Here is a 12,514-nt window from a genome sequence, read left to right as displayed (position 1 = left end):
GGACCAACTATGGTTAAGTAATTGGACACACACTGCAGACACTGAAACACACAGCCCATGCTGGTCACCTTCCAAGGGAGAGTCACATAGGTATCAGAGAGAAGCAGTAAGATGGAAAAGGTGTTTATAGTGTAGACCCTGGTCACAGGGAACACCAAAGACCCAATTGTTATAAACCATCAGTAGAACTCTGTTATCCTTTGTAGTTAAACACAGACACAAAACCTTTCAGGCATGCTGGCTCTGGCAGTGCCATTTATTATATTATTAGAAGGGTTTAGCAGCCATCTCAAAAAAATAATAATAATAATAATAAATAATAAATAAGAGGGACACAGCTAGTAAGAATAAGAAAGAGGTAAAACGAACAAAAGGGAAAACAGTAGCTTCAAACACCCAACTTTCCTTTTAGGAAGTCCCTGGGCTGTAAGTCATTATTTGTTTCAAACACACTTAGTGGAGAAAGGAAGAGAGAGAGGCATTTTCTAACCTCAAGCTACCCCACATGACTTGGCTGGTGATCTGGAAAACTTGCTCATAGCAAGCCCTAGACCAGCTCAGACAGTGTGTGGATCTTCTGATGGCGAATGAGGTTGCAGTGTCGATTAAAGCTTTTCCCGCATTCAATGCACTGGTGAGGTCGCTCCCCTGTGTGGCTTCTCTGATGTTCAATGAGAAATGAACGCCGACTGTAGCTCTTACTGCACTGGCTGCACTGATACGGCTTTTCTCCTTTGTGGATTCTCTGATGCTGGATAAGACCTGCACTCTGACTGAAGGCCTTCCCACACTCCTTACAGTGATACCGTTTCTGTATATTGTGGATTCCTCGGTGATTAAAAAGACCAGAACTTCGACTGAAGGCTTTCCCACACTCATTACATTCATAAGGTCTTTCTCCAGTGTGAATTCTTTGATGTCGAATGAGACCTGAGCTCTGAGTAAAGCTCTTCCCACATTCATCACATTTGTGTTGCCCCTCTCCTAAGAGGTTTCCCCACTGCCTCTCTATCCTATCCATATGTTCACCAACTTCTCCATGTGGGGGATCCTGCTGTGATACCTCCCAGGTCTGCTCATTAAACATTTTCCCATGTGGTTCCACTATCTTAGGACAGTCTTTCCTTAGCACCAACTCTCTGTCCTCAGTCTTGGTTATTTCATCTGAAACAAAGAAAAAGGCTAGGTAAATGTCACTTGTTCCCTGAGCATATGGTAAGGTGACTATGTCTATAAAAATATATCAAAGGAAAGCAAGTGGGCTAGAAACAGAAGGGCTAGTGTGGTAACACCTTCTCCTAGGTAAGGAGGAAAGTTTGCCCTCTTTGGCAAAATGCAGGTCAGTCCATCCCCACGTAGACTTCAACTAGGGAGTTGTTTTTTTGTTTTGTTTTGTTTTTTTGAGACAGAATGTTGCTGTGGAGCCCAGGCTGGAGTGCAATGGTGTGATCTCAGCTCACTGTGGCCTCCACTTCCCGGGTTCAAGCGATTCTCCTGCCTCAGCCTCCCAAGTAGTTGAAACTACAGGCACGCACCCCCATGCCCAACTAATTTTGTATTTTTAGTACAGACGGGGTTTTGCCATGTTGGATATCCTGGTCTCGAACTCCTGACCTCAGGTGGTCCACCCACCTTGGCCTCCCAAAATGCTAGAATGAAAGGCATGAGCCACTGCACCCAGTTGGCACTATTTTTTTATACTTCTTCATGGGGAGGGATGGGTAAAGATCAGGGTGGCTTCTCTGGAGTCTTCCCTTAGACCTCTCTCTTCTTTCTGAGATAACCTCAAAGTGACCCTTTCCAAGGAAAGTTACTTAATGTATTCATTCATTCATTTTCAGAACAAGTATTAAACTTCTACTATTCTAGGTGCTTCAGGCAGCACAGTAGTCCCCACTTACCTGTGGTTTTACCCTACAAAGTTTCAGCTACCCACAGTCAACCACAGTTCACATATACTAAATGGAAGATTCCAGAAGCAAACAATTCTTTTTTTCTTTTTCTTTTTTTTTTTTTTTGAGACGAAGCCTCACTCTGTCGCCCACGCTGCAGTGCAATGTTGTGAACTTGGCTCACTGCAACTCTGCTTCCTGGGTTCAAGCGATTCTCCTGCCTGTCTCAGCCTCCTGAGTAGCTGGGACTACAGGCACATGCCACCGTGCCCGGCTAATTTTTTTTTTTTTTTTTTGTATTTTTAGTACAGATGAGATTTCACCATGCTGGCCAGGCTGGTCTTGAACTCCTGGCCTCATGATCCATCTGCCTTGGCCTCCCAAAGTGCTGGCACTACAGGCGTGAGCCACTGTACCTGGCACAAACAAGTCTTAAGTTTTAAATTTGGCACCATTCTGACTAGTATGATGAAATCTCGTGCCATCTGGCTCTGTCTCACCCAGGATATGCATCCTCCTTTTGTCCAGCATATCCGCTCTGTACATGCTGCCCGCCTGTTGCACACCTAGTAGCCATCTTGGTTATCAGATTGACTGTTGCAGGGTCACAGTGCTTGTGTTGACATACCCCTTATTTTACTCAATAATGGCCCCAAAGTGCAAAAGTAGTGAGGCTGGCATATTATTATAATTGTTCCATTTTATTATTAGTTATTGTTGTTAATCTCTTACTATGCCTAATTTATAAATTAAACTTTATCTTAGGTATGTATAGGAAAAAAAATAGTATTACAGAGTTCATTCAGTATTAGCTCTGGTTTCAGGCATCTACTGGGGGTCTTGGAATGTATCCCCTTAAATAGTGGGGACTACCATATTATATGACTTTCAAATCCACAATTATCCAAGGTGTATTCCCATCATAAGACCTTTGCTCTAGTGCTTCTCTCTTCCTGGAAACTTCTCACCTCAAATGAAAGCAAGGCCCACTCTCTCGCTTCCTTCAAGTCTTTGTTCAACTCACCTTCTCAATGAGGTCTATCTTAATTCTTCCATTTAATATCATGATCTGTTTGCCTTATCCATAGCACTCTTAATCTCCCTTATCCTGTTCTATTTTTGCCTTATTCCATAGTCTCATCACCTTCTAATACACTGTATCATCTCTTTACTTTTATATTTATTATTGTCTCCCTCTTGCTACAATCTAATCTCTATGAGAGGAGGATCCTTCTGTTTTATCCCTGAGAATCATGCCTGGCACACAGTAGTTGCTCAAAAAATATTTGTTGAATGATTGAACAAATAAAAGGGAAAGGATTGAAACCAATTCTACTACTATGGCCTCAACCGACTGGCCCAGGAACTGGCATCTGGAGCAAAGGCTGCCACACAGGACTGGTCCATAATGAACAGTGTCCAGCCAACCCAATCAAACCCTTTCTGCTTGGAGGAGTTGAAGGTAAGAATGGAGAGAAACAGACCCAAACTGTCTAAACACTAAAGAGCAGATGCTATGGTATCCTTAGTATGTCTTGGGTTCCCCAGGTCTGATTTCACTTTGCAACCCAGAAAAAGGTCAAGGACAACAGACCCAGACCTCCTCTTTTGACCAAAATATTTGCCTCTTTCTCCCATATCTAACTGTCCTGTCTCTCACACACAAGAATAAGTACCTCTTAGAACTCCCTCTGTTGTTAGGCTGTGGTTCTCCTCCTCCTTTTAGCTGGGGGATCACAACAGATTTGGAAAATAAAAATGTGTCTGTAGAGAAGAGATGGGCCCCAAGTGGAATCAGTAGTGCCCTTTTGCTCAAACTACATATTAAATGTGAACTCCATAAGGGAGCTGGGTAGAATATAAAAACTCAGACATTTCCCACCTTTTAATGATTACCATTTATATAACTTTCATGACTTATGAAGCACTTTCAAATATATTATCAAACTGACTCACCAGAAAACTCCTTGATGTTATTATCCCATCTCTTTAAAGAACTATAGAAAAATATGGCAAGATACATATGTATGGGTAGACAGACTATATAGAGAAACATCTGGAAAATATGCAGCAAAGTGACAAGAGTAGTTACCTCTAGGGAGTAGGATGTGCAGAACTTTCATTTTTTACTACATAAACTTTTGTATTATTTGGATTTTTAAATAATCAGCATTACTTAAAAAGAAACTCAAACGTACCTATTAAATATTGCTTGGCTAAGAATTTGAAAAGCTGGAACTTGAATTTGGTCCTTGTAATTTCAAACACTATGTTGTTTTATAATATTGGCTTTACCTAAATTTGTAACACATACCTGCACTGATATCCTACAAGGAGAACTCTACAATCTCTAGATGCCCTCTGGACACTCTTCTACAGCCATAGTAGATGCTTAATAAACACTTGTTGAATGATAGATGGATAGATGAGTGGACAGATGGAAAATGTAGACGTGCTTCTTGGAAAAGGGGGTTCTCAGCAGGGTTCTAGATGCAGTTTAGAAGGTAGAAGAAAGGAAGTGGCTAGAAAATAAAAGGTCCAAGTTCATAGAGAAAGGAAGAAGAAAGAAAGAAATTGACTGGAAAGATGCTCATAAAGAGGGAAAATGATATCAGAAGCAATTTTAATCTGATAAAGCCATGGGAGCTATAGAAAGGTCTACACAGAATTTACTCAACACATACACTTTAATTTAAATCGAGAGATGTGTTCCATGTAACAGAAATCCATAATTGTTAGGGTAAATGAAATAAACAGAAGCTAGAGACAAAGAGGCAAGGGAAGTTGCAGCTTTGATGTATATGGGGGTAATATGAAACTGAAAACAGCAGAACCTTGCTACAGATTGATTGTCAGAAGATTAACAAAAAGTCAGTAAGAGGGTATGATTTTATGTGTAGGAAATCAGACAAGCTGGAGATAATTCCTGCAGAGAGGGCTAGAATGGGGAAGCAGCTGACTCAGTCCCATGTGCTCAGTTCTATATCCACAAGGGTGGCCACTGCCACCATTCAGAAGATTACAGAGAAGGAAATGGTAAAGTCTGATTTCACTGGATTCTCCCATACAGTCTGCCACTTACTAAGCATATCTCATATCTTTCTACTGCAACTATGAACCCAAATCAGCAAGGGTGGCACTGGTGATTTGTGGCAATAGCGATCATGTATCAAGCGTAATGCATGCCAGGTGCTTTTCATAAATTGTTTGTATTTGATGCTCACAATGACTTTCTGAGGCACATACTGGTTATGGACTAAATTGTATTCCCTCACATATGTTGAGGTCCTAACCCTCAATATGTTTATAGTTGGAGATAGGGCCTTGAGGGAGGTACTAAAAGTTAAATGAGGTTATAAGGTAGGGCTCTATCTGGTAGGAATGGTATCTGTCCTTATAAGAAGATGAGAGAGCTTGCTCTCTCTCTCTATGCACACAAAGAAAGGCCATGTGAGGATATAGCAAGAAGATGGCCATCTATAAGCCAGGAAGAGGCCTCACTAGAAACCAAACCTGATGGCATCTTGATCTTGGACTACTAGCCTTCAGAAATGTGAGAAAATAAATTTCTGTTAAAGACAACCAGTCTGTGGTATTCTCTTAAGGCAGCGCAAGTAGACTAAACCAAAGCTATTATCAACCCCATTTTATAGATGAGAGATCTGAGGCCAAGTGGTTAAGTAATCTGCCCAATACAAGCAGCTTCCATGAGGCGATGCCAGGATCTGAACCTGTCTGTCAAACCTTGAAGTCCATTCTCTGAAGCTGTGCTCCACAGCGATCCCTGAAAGCCTTCCTCATGTACCATGCATCAGAAGTCCAGAGAGCTTCCAGGATGGTACTCAGAGAGAAGTCTGCACACAGGGAGAAGGGTCAAAGATGAGCACACTTGGGTCTAAGAAGCACTGAACATTGCTGCTATCTGGTAAGGAGTCTTTGGATCTCCTATTTTCCCAGCTCTGGGTTTATTGTTTGTTTTTGCTTGACCAGGCGAGATTCATTCAACATCAAATAAATGCTGTCCCTCACCTGTCTCTCCAATAGAATGGCACTTCTGAGCAGAGTCACGTGTGGGCTGGGACTGAAGGCACAATGGTGTCTGCTCTGCTAGAGGCACCATCTCTTTAGAGAGGACTTCTTGTCTGTGTCTGTGGGCTACCATCTGGAGACAAAAAGACAAGATTTGACTTTTGAAGAAATCAACTGTCTGAAATAAACACTTTCAAAAAAGAAGGAAACAGGAAGGAGAGTATTTTATCACCAATGTCAAGGAGACACAAAGCAGAGGATACAAAGATTCTTGGCATGCCAAAATACACTTTTTTCTCTAGCAAATCTCCCGTCCTACCTCATGTTGTGGTTCATCGAGCTCTCTCTCCAGATCCTCCAGCAAAATCACAGCCTCTTCTCCACTCTCTGGACAGTGTTCCCTCACCCAGCCCTGGAGCTCCTTGGGCAGGATGGACAGAAACTGCTCCAGCACCAGCAGATCCAAAATCTGCTCCTTTGTGCTCACATGTGGCCTCAACCACTGGTAGCAAAGTTCCTGGAGTCGGGTAAGAGCCTCCCTTGGTCCAGGGGTCTCTTGGTAGCACAGCTGTCGAAAGTGCCTTCGGAAGATTTCCCTTGCCAGTGGATTATTGCATTTCAGTCTGGATTCCTGCCTTTGGAGGTGACTTTTTGCTTCCACTTTCATTGTCAGAAGTTCTTCCCATGCCTGGGGAACGTGAACACCCAGGGATAAAACCGCCTTTGAGTTTGTATTCATCTTGACCTTGAACAGCTTAAAAGGTACCCTCCAACTGCAGCTATGCTTCAAGACAAACTTTGGAGGCGCCTGCCTAAGCAGTAAAAATAAATTATTTATATGGAAAAATGACAATAACTGATGACAGAAACTGATAACAGAAGCATTTATCATAGGCCCTAAAGCTCTCCTCTGAAAAGTGATTTGGTGACCAAAGGATGGAAATAATGGAAATATATATATATTCATAATGTGCAAAGAGTATAGGCTTTTAAGTTACCCAGATATGGGTTTTCTTTCTTTCTTTATTTTTTAAAAACGGGGCATTTCACTCTGTTTCCCAGGCTGGAGTGCAGTGGCATAATGACAGCTCACTGCAACCTCAAACTTTTGGGTTTAAGCGATCCTCCCACCTTGGCTTCCCAAAGTGCTGGGATTACAGGTGTCAGCCACCACACCTGACCCAGACCTAGGTTTTATTCTGATCCTAACATTTACTAATTGTGTGACCTTGTGCCAAGTTTTTAAATCTTCTTTCAGTCTTGGTTTCTTTATGCGAAAAAGAAATAGCAATAATACTTTACAGAGTTCGTGGAGGAAAACAGCCCATGAATTAGGGACTGCATAGATCATTCAGAAAGTCTGAATAAAAAGTTTGAGCTCACTGTATAAACATCAAATTAAAGAAAGAATAAATGGAAATATTGTTACTGTCGACTAAATGAATGAACCAACATTTACTTTACCATTTACTTCAGTTTTCTTAAATTAATCTTCAAAACAACCATTTAAAGTTGGTATTATTTACACTAAATTTACAGAAAGAAAGGCTTGGGTGGATTCCAAGCCCTGGAGCTTTCCACACCACCCTGCTGCTACTTAAGAGTAACAGTCAACATTGCACAAGTCTACAATATGCTTTCAGATACAAGACCATATTTCATCCTCACAATTACCCACTGAGGTTTTATTATAATAATTATTTCATTAGATAAGAAATGGAAGCCAGGGAAAGTTAAGTAGATTGCCCAAGGTCAACTTCTTTGTGAGGACAATCCTAAGAAGCCTAAGAAGCCAAAGAAGCCCAAGGGAGAAGTTTTCTCCAGAGACCCAGGCAGCGCCTGAAACCCAGGGGGTGTTCCCAAAACGTGGGTCTCCAAAATGTCACAAAGCACAGCGCAGCAGCTTAACTGCAGCTTGACAGGTTCTATGGCAGACATCTGGGGAATCTGAATTGGGAGGTGGAGAGAAGTACAGGGAGCCCCAGAATATGCACCTTTAACGGGCTCCTCAGTGATTTGTATGTATTATAAGGTTTGAGAATCAAAGAACTAAGGAAATCGGGAACTGTTACATTCTGCACTTTAAAACCAGTCCATTCAACGCCCCTTAATTTGCTTTTAGAATCTAGAGGTGAGAGGGTATACGGGCTCTCCATCTTGAAGGCTGCCAAAGTCTTAACTGTCCTTAACTTCCTCTCCCGGGTGTTTCTTTCCCTGAGTCCTAAGCCTGTTGTCGTTATTCACAGAGGCGACCCTTCAGCCTCTCAGTCCTCCTACAACCCTTTCTCGTACAATGTCCCCACAGCTGGGGATGACCACCCTGGTCTAGGGGACGCCTGAAGCCGGCCGGCACTGACCGCCGCCCCCTCCTCCGTCTCCCCCTTCCCAGCGGCTGAGGTTCACTTTCCACACCCCTTTCCCAGCCCCACCCTCCCCAACACTCCTCCATTCCCGGCCCCCACAGCCAACTCACGAGACCCGGAACGCGCGAGGTGGCAGAGGGGATTACCGGCCCGGCGTTGCTAGGAGCCCGGCACGAACAATGGCGAGGCGGGGAACATGCCCACCCCTCCTTGAAGGCGAACGGAGCAGAGGCACTTCCGGGACGGTCTAGGATTCCGTGTCTCGTTGTCCGGCGTCACCTTGCCTCGGACTCAACCCCGAATTTCCTGGCGTCCACTTCTTTTTCAGCGGTGAATCACATAACCAGAATGTCATACGTGTGTGGGCCGCACACAGGTTTTAAACGGAAAACGTTGATGAAGCAGAGACCGTTAACTATTGAAAATGCTGATTTTAAAAGCATTTTTAAAATTAATACATTATTTATGATTTTAAAAAACCCTCAGACAATACCAAAATTAATAAAGTAAAATGTTAAACCCCACCTACCCCTTCTTAGTCCCATTCCCTGAGGCAGCCACTTGTCACCGTTAGCCTGGAATTTGTATATCATTGTGATCCTCTCACACACGGTGGCATTATTTTATATTTAGCCTTTTCTCCCCTGCTTATTTAAACGTTTTCACTTCATGTATCCTAAACAGCTTTACTCATCATGTAGGTCTAACTTATTCTATGGGTGCATAATAGTCCATAAAGCAATTTATTTGTCCAGGCCCCTATGTATTCTTTATTTAGGCATCTGCTTGCCTGCCTGCCTGCCTGCCTTCTTTCCTCCCTCCCTGCCTCTTTTCCTACCTCCCTCCCTCCCTTCCTGCCTCTCTCCTATCCTCCTTTCCTTTTCTTTCTTTTTTGTTTTGTTTGTTTGTTTGTTTGTTTGTTTGTTTTGCTATAAAAGTTTTCTGGAGTTTTAGTAATAATATGATAATACAAAATCAAACCAAAACCAATTAAATAAATTTGTCACCCAGGCTGGAGTGCAGTGGCACCATCATAGCTCACTGCAGACTCCAACTCCTGGCTCAAGCAATCCTGCCTCAGCCTCCTGAGTAGCTGGGACTACAGTCACACACCACCTTGCCCAGCTTTTTTTTGCGGGGGGAGGTAGATAGAGATCAGTGTCTCGATTTCTTGGTCAGGCTGGTGTCTAACTCCTGACCTCAAGCGATCCTCCCACCTCTGCCTGGCAAAGTGCTGGAATTACAGGCATGAGCCACCATGCCCAGCCTTAAATAAACTTTATTGGTACAAAAGAGCATAATTGTAGGTGCTGTTAGTCATTCATCAGTTTTACTATGCCAACTAGAATGATGGTGTTGCATAGATAAAACTATATTCTGTTTGTTTTAACAGAATCTTATCATTTATTTTATTAAAGCAGTAAGAAAGTATCTTGTGCATTAATGGAGGCTCCATGATCTGTTTTAACTCCAAAACGGTAGTAGCTCTGAAAATTTCTTTATTGTTTTCCTCAACCTAGCCTTCTGAGGGCATTAAATAAACCTGAGTTTTATGCTTTACTTCTATTTCTTTCAAATATCCAATAAGTATATAATCATCAAGAGCACTAACATGCAGAAAATTTGCTCAAAAATTCTCATCACTTTTTCCATCATGCCGTGTTCACTTGCAAATCCCTCATTACAAACTTTCCTAACAAACTATGAAATGAGAGTAAATGCTCAACTTCTCTTGGACTTGAATAGACTATTTAAATATGTTATTCTTTTCCATTTTGAATGACCATCTGTGACAAGTAAACGTGATTTAATATTTGTATGAAACTTCTTAAATGTCTCACTGGCAGTTGGTTAGGGTCTCTCACTGGTTTACACGTGTTTGCTAAGAGGGTCAACTATAGGGCTCAGGCAGGCTCCAGCTCAGAGTCAAGTGGGCAGCACATTGGACTTCACAGTGGTTAAACAGCCCTGATAGAGACTAGCTTTCATTTGTCTGTTTTGGGGAAGATTCCACTATAGCAATACTTTGATGAGTGTCCTGGGACAGAAGAGATTATTTTTAACTTATCATTGGAAATCCCTACTGAATATTGAAAATGCCACACCAACTCAAAGACAAGAAATACTGACTGCAAGATCAACCCAAAAGGTTGAGGATTACCTGAATCTAGGAGCAGACATACTGGGATACTAACTCTGCTGTGGGTTATGCCATAAGCTAAAAAAAAATTAAAACGAAATAAAGCAAAAAAAGAAAAAGAAAGGGCAAGCAAGAAGGAAGGAAGGAAAGAAGGAAGGAAGGAAGAAAAGAAGAAGAAAGAAAGAAAAAGAAAGAAAGAGAGAGAGAGAAAGGGAGAAAGGAAAAGAGGGACGGAGGGAAGAAGGAAGGAAGGAAGGAAGGACTTGGAGGATTGGTGACAAAGAGATTATTGATGGAACTAGCTCGCATGTGGATAGATCTCTTAGAATGGATACCAAATGTACAAGTATTTGTATCCTGTATGAATCTTCATTAACCCACTGTGTCAGAGGGTTTCAGTAAGCAAGTGAACAAGATGATGTTGAAAGAGAACATGGACTCCTCCTCTTCACAGCCTACTGGGATCCCTCCTTAAGCTTGAAAATAAAGGAAAAATTGTGAGTCCCTTCAAGGGAAATTCCGGGCACCCTGCAACCAGCAACTAGGGAAATAAATTAATAACCTGCTAAGCAAGAAGATAATAATAGCATAAACAATAGTCACTCAAGTGAGTCAGTCATGAGATGTTTGTTTCCTTATAGAAACTAAAGATAACATTTTGACATATGTCCTTGAGTTGAGTTGTTTTTCAGAAACCAGGACCTCCACCAGATGGAAAATGTTGGTCACTGTCATATAGACTTTGACAAACAGGAACCAGAAGATGATAAGGAAGTCCTAGAAATTTTCCAGCCTTTAACTCACATTGAAGAACCCCCTCATCCATGGCTTAAAAACTCTTGCTTGTAAGCCATCTTACAAAGATTTCAGATCTTAAGTGTTAGTGGCCCATTAACCTTGCTTGGTGCTCTGCAATAAATGCCTTACTTTCTCTCACTGCAAATCCTAGTGTCAATGTTTGGCTTTGCTGCACCGGAGACGCAGACCCAAGTTTTGTTGCTTAACAATCTGCTCCATGGATATCAGCAACTCTTTTTTCAGCTATTTCAGCATTTGCTCAAGAAACTTTTGAACATAGTGACCATGCCTGCCATGATGAAGGCTGTACATAGGCTCAAAAAACAAGACAAAAGCTTTTCTGTTGAAATCCAATTTGCAAGAGCCAAAACCAATCCTAATCCCTAGATATGATGTAATATCACAGTGGAAACAGCCAGTCACCTGATGGTAAATTGATTACATTCAACTCTTTCCATGATGGAGGCGACAAAACTTTTCTTCAAAGCAACAGACACTTTGGGATTTGGATTGACTTTTCATACCTACCATGCTCTGTCAGTACTGACTTGTTGAAAGCCCCACTTACACCAGCCTCAACTTAGGTGGGCATTAAAATATAATGATTTGGTTTTTTCCTTTTTTTTTTTTAGACTGTTCAACTTGTTCTTGTAAATCCTTTCCTGTCCCTTAATGATGCCTTGAGCAGCTCCCATAGCTTTCTGGTAATTTTAAGTATTAAAGGTCTTATTCAGTTTATTTTTAATTTTAAATTTATTGTTTATTGAATAAGTTACATAGCCAAGGATTCAAAATATAAGAGGTACAGAAGGGCATGCATTGAAAAATCTCTGTGATATTTTAAATTTTGTTATGTGTGATGACGATATTGTAGTTCTGTAGGAAAATGTTCTTACTTTTTAGGGATGGGTACTGAAGTATTCAAAGATGGTATGCCATGATGTCTATAATTTAATTTAAAATACTTCAGCAGAGAGAAAGAAAGGCGGGGAGTTAAATATGACAAAATATGAACAATTATAAAATCTAAATGATAAGTATATAGATGCTCATTACACATTATATAACGTAAACTAGAAATAAAATCCAATCCCCACTCCAACCCTGGCCAACCAAACAGACCCCTTGTGGCAAAAGTGATACCAGAAAAAACTTAAAAACTGAATTCCCAGCCCTGACAGAGTGAGAGGTCAGACACAACTCATTATACCCTCCTCCCTTTTGTGGTTTAGACACAACTGACCAGCATTAAAGTTAAAATAGAGATCATTAGACTGATAGAATAGACTCTT

At 41.5% G+C, this 12,514-nt stretch overlaps 1 protein-coding gene across 4 annotated transcripts; it reads right to left on the bottom strand.

Moving 5' to 3' along the window:
- Positions 1 to 226: 226 nt before the first annotated feature.
- Positions 227 to 8,495, bottom strand: ZSCAN9 (zinc finger and SCAN domain containing 9). Of its 4 annotated transcripts, none has more exons than XM_030929398.1 (4): positions 8,395 to 8,495; positions 6,241 to 6,733; positions 5,922 to 6,054; positions 227 to 1,164 (listed from the first exon to the last, which is right to left on the bottom strand). In XM_030929398.1, exons 2-4 carry the CDS (start codon positions 6,658 to 6,660, stop codon positions 548 to 550), a joined length of 1,170 nt encoding a protein of 389 aa, XP_030785258.1. In that variant the 5' UTR covers positions 6,661 to 6,733; positions 8,395 to 8,495; the 3' UTR covers positions 227 to 547. The 4 variants fall into 4 exon arrangements, with proteins under 4 accessions (XP_030785258.1, XP_030785259.1, XP_030785260.1 ...); XM_030929399.1 differs by having other exon boundaries at positions 8,431 to 8,494; XM_030929400.1 differs by lacking the exon at positions 8,395 to 8,495 and adding an exon at positions 3,579 to 3,722 and having other exon boundaries at positions 227 to 1,182; positions 6,241 to 8,296.
- Positions 8,496 to 12,514: the final 4,019 nt, after the last annotated feature.

This window comes from Rhinopithecus roxellana, chromosome 4 (genome assembly GCF_007565055.1).
Source record: "Rhinopithecus roxellana isolate Shanxi Qingling chromosome 4, ASM756505v1, whole genome shotgun sequence".
In the NCBI taxonomy this organism is placed as follows: Eukaryota; Metazoa; Chordata; class Mammalia; order Primates; family Cercopithecidae; genus Rhinopithecus; species Rhinopithecus roxellana.
The sequence above is the reverse complement of the archived record's forward strand: the minus strand, read 5'-3'. Positions and strand labels throughout refer to the sequence as shown.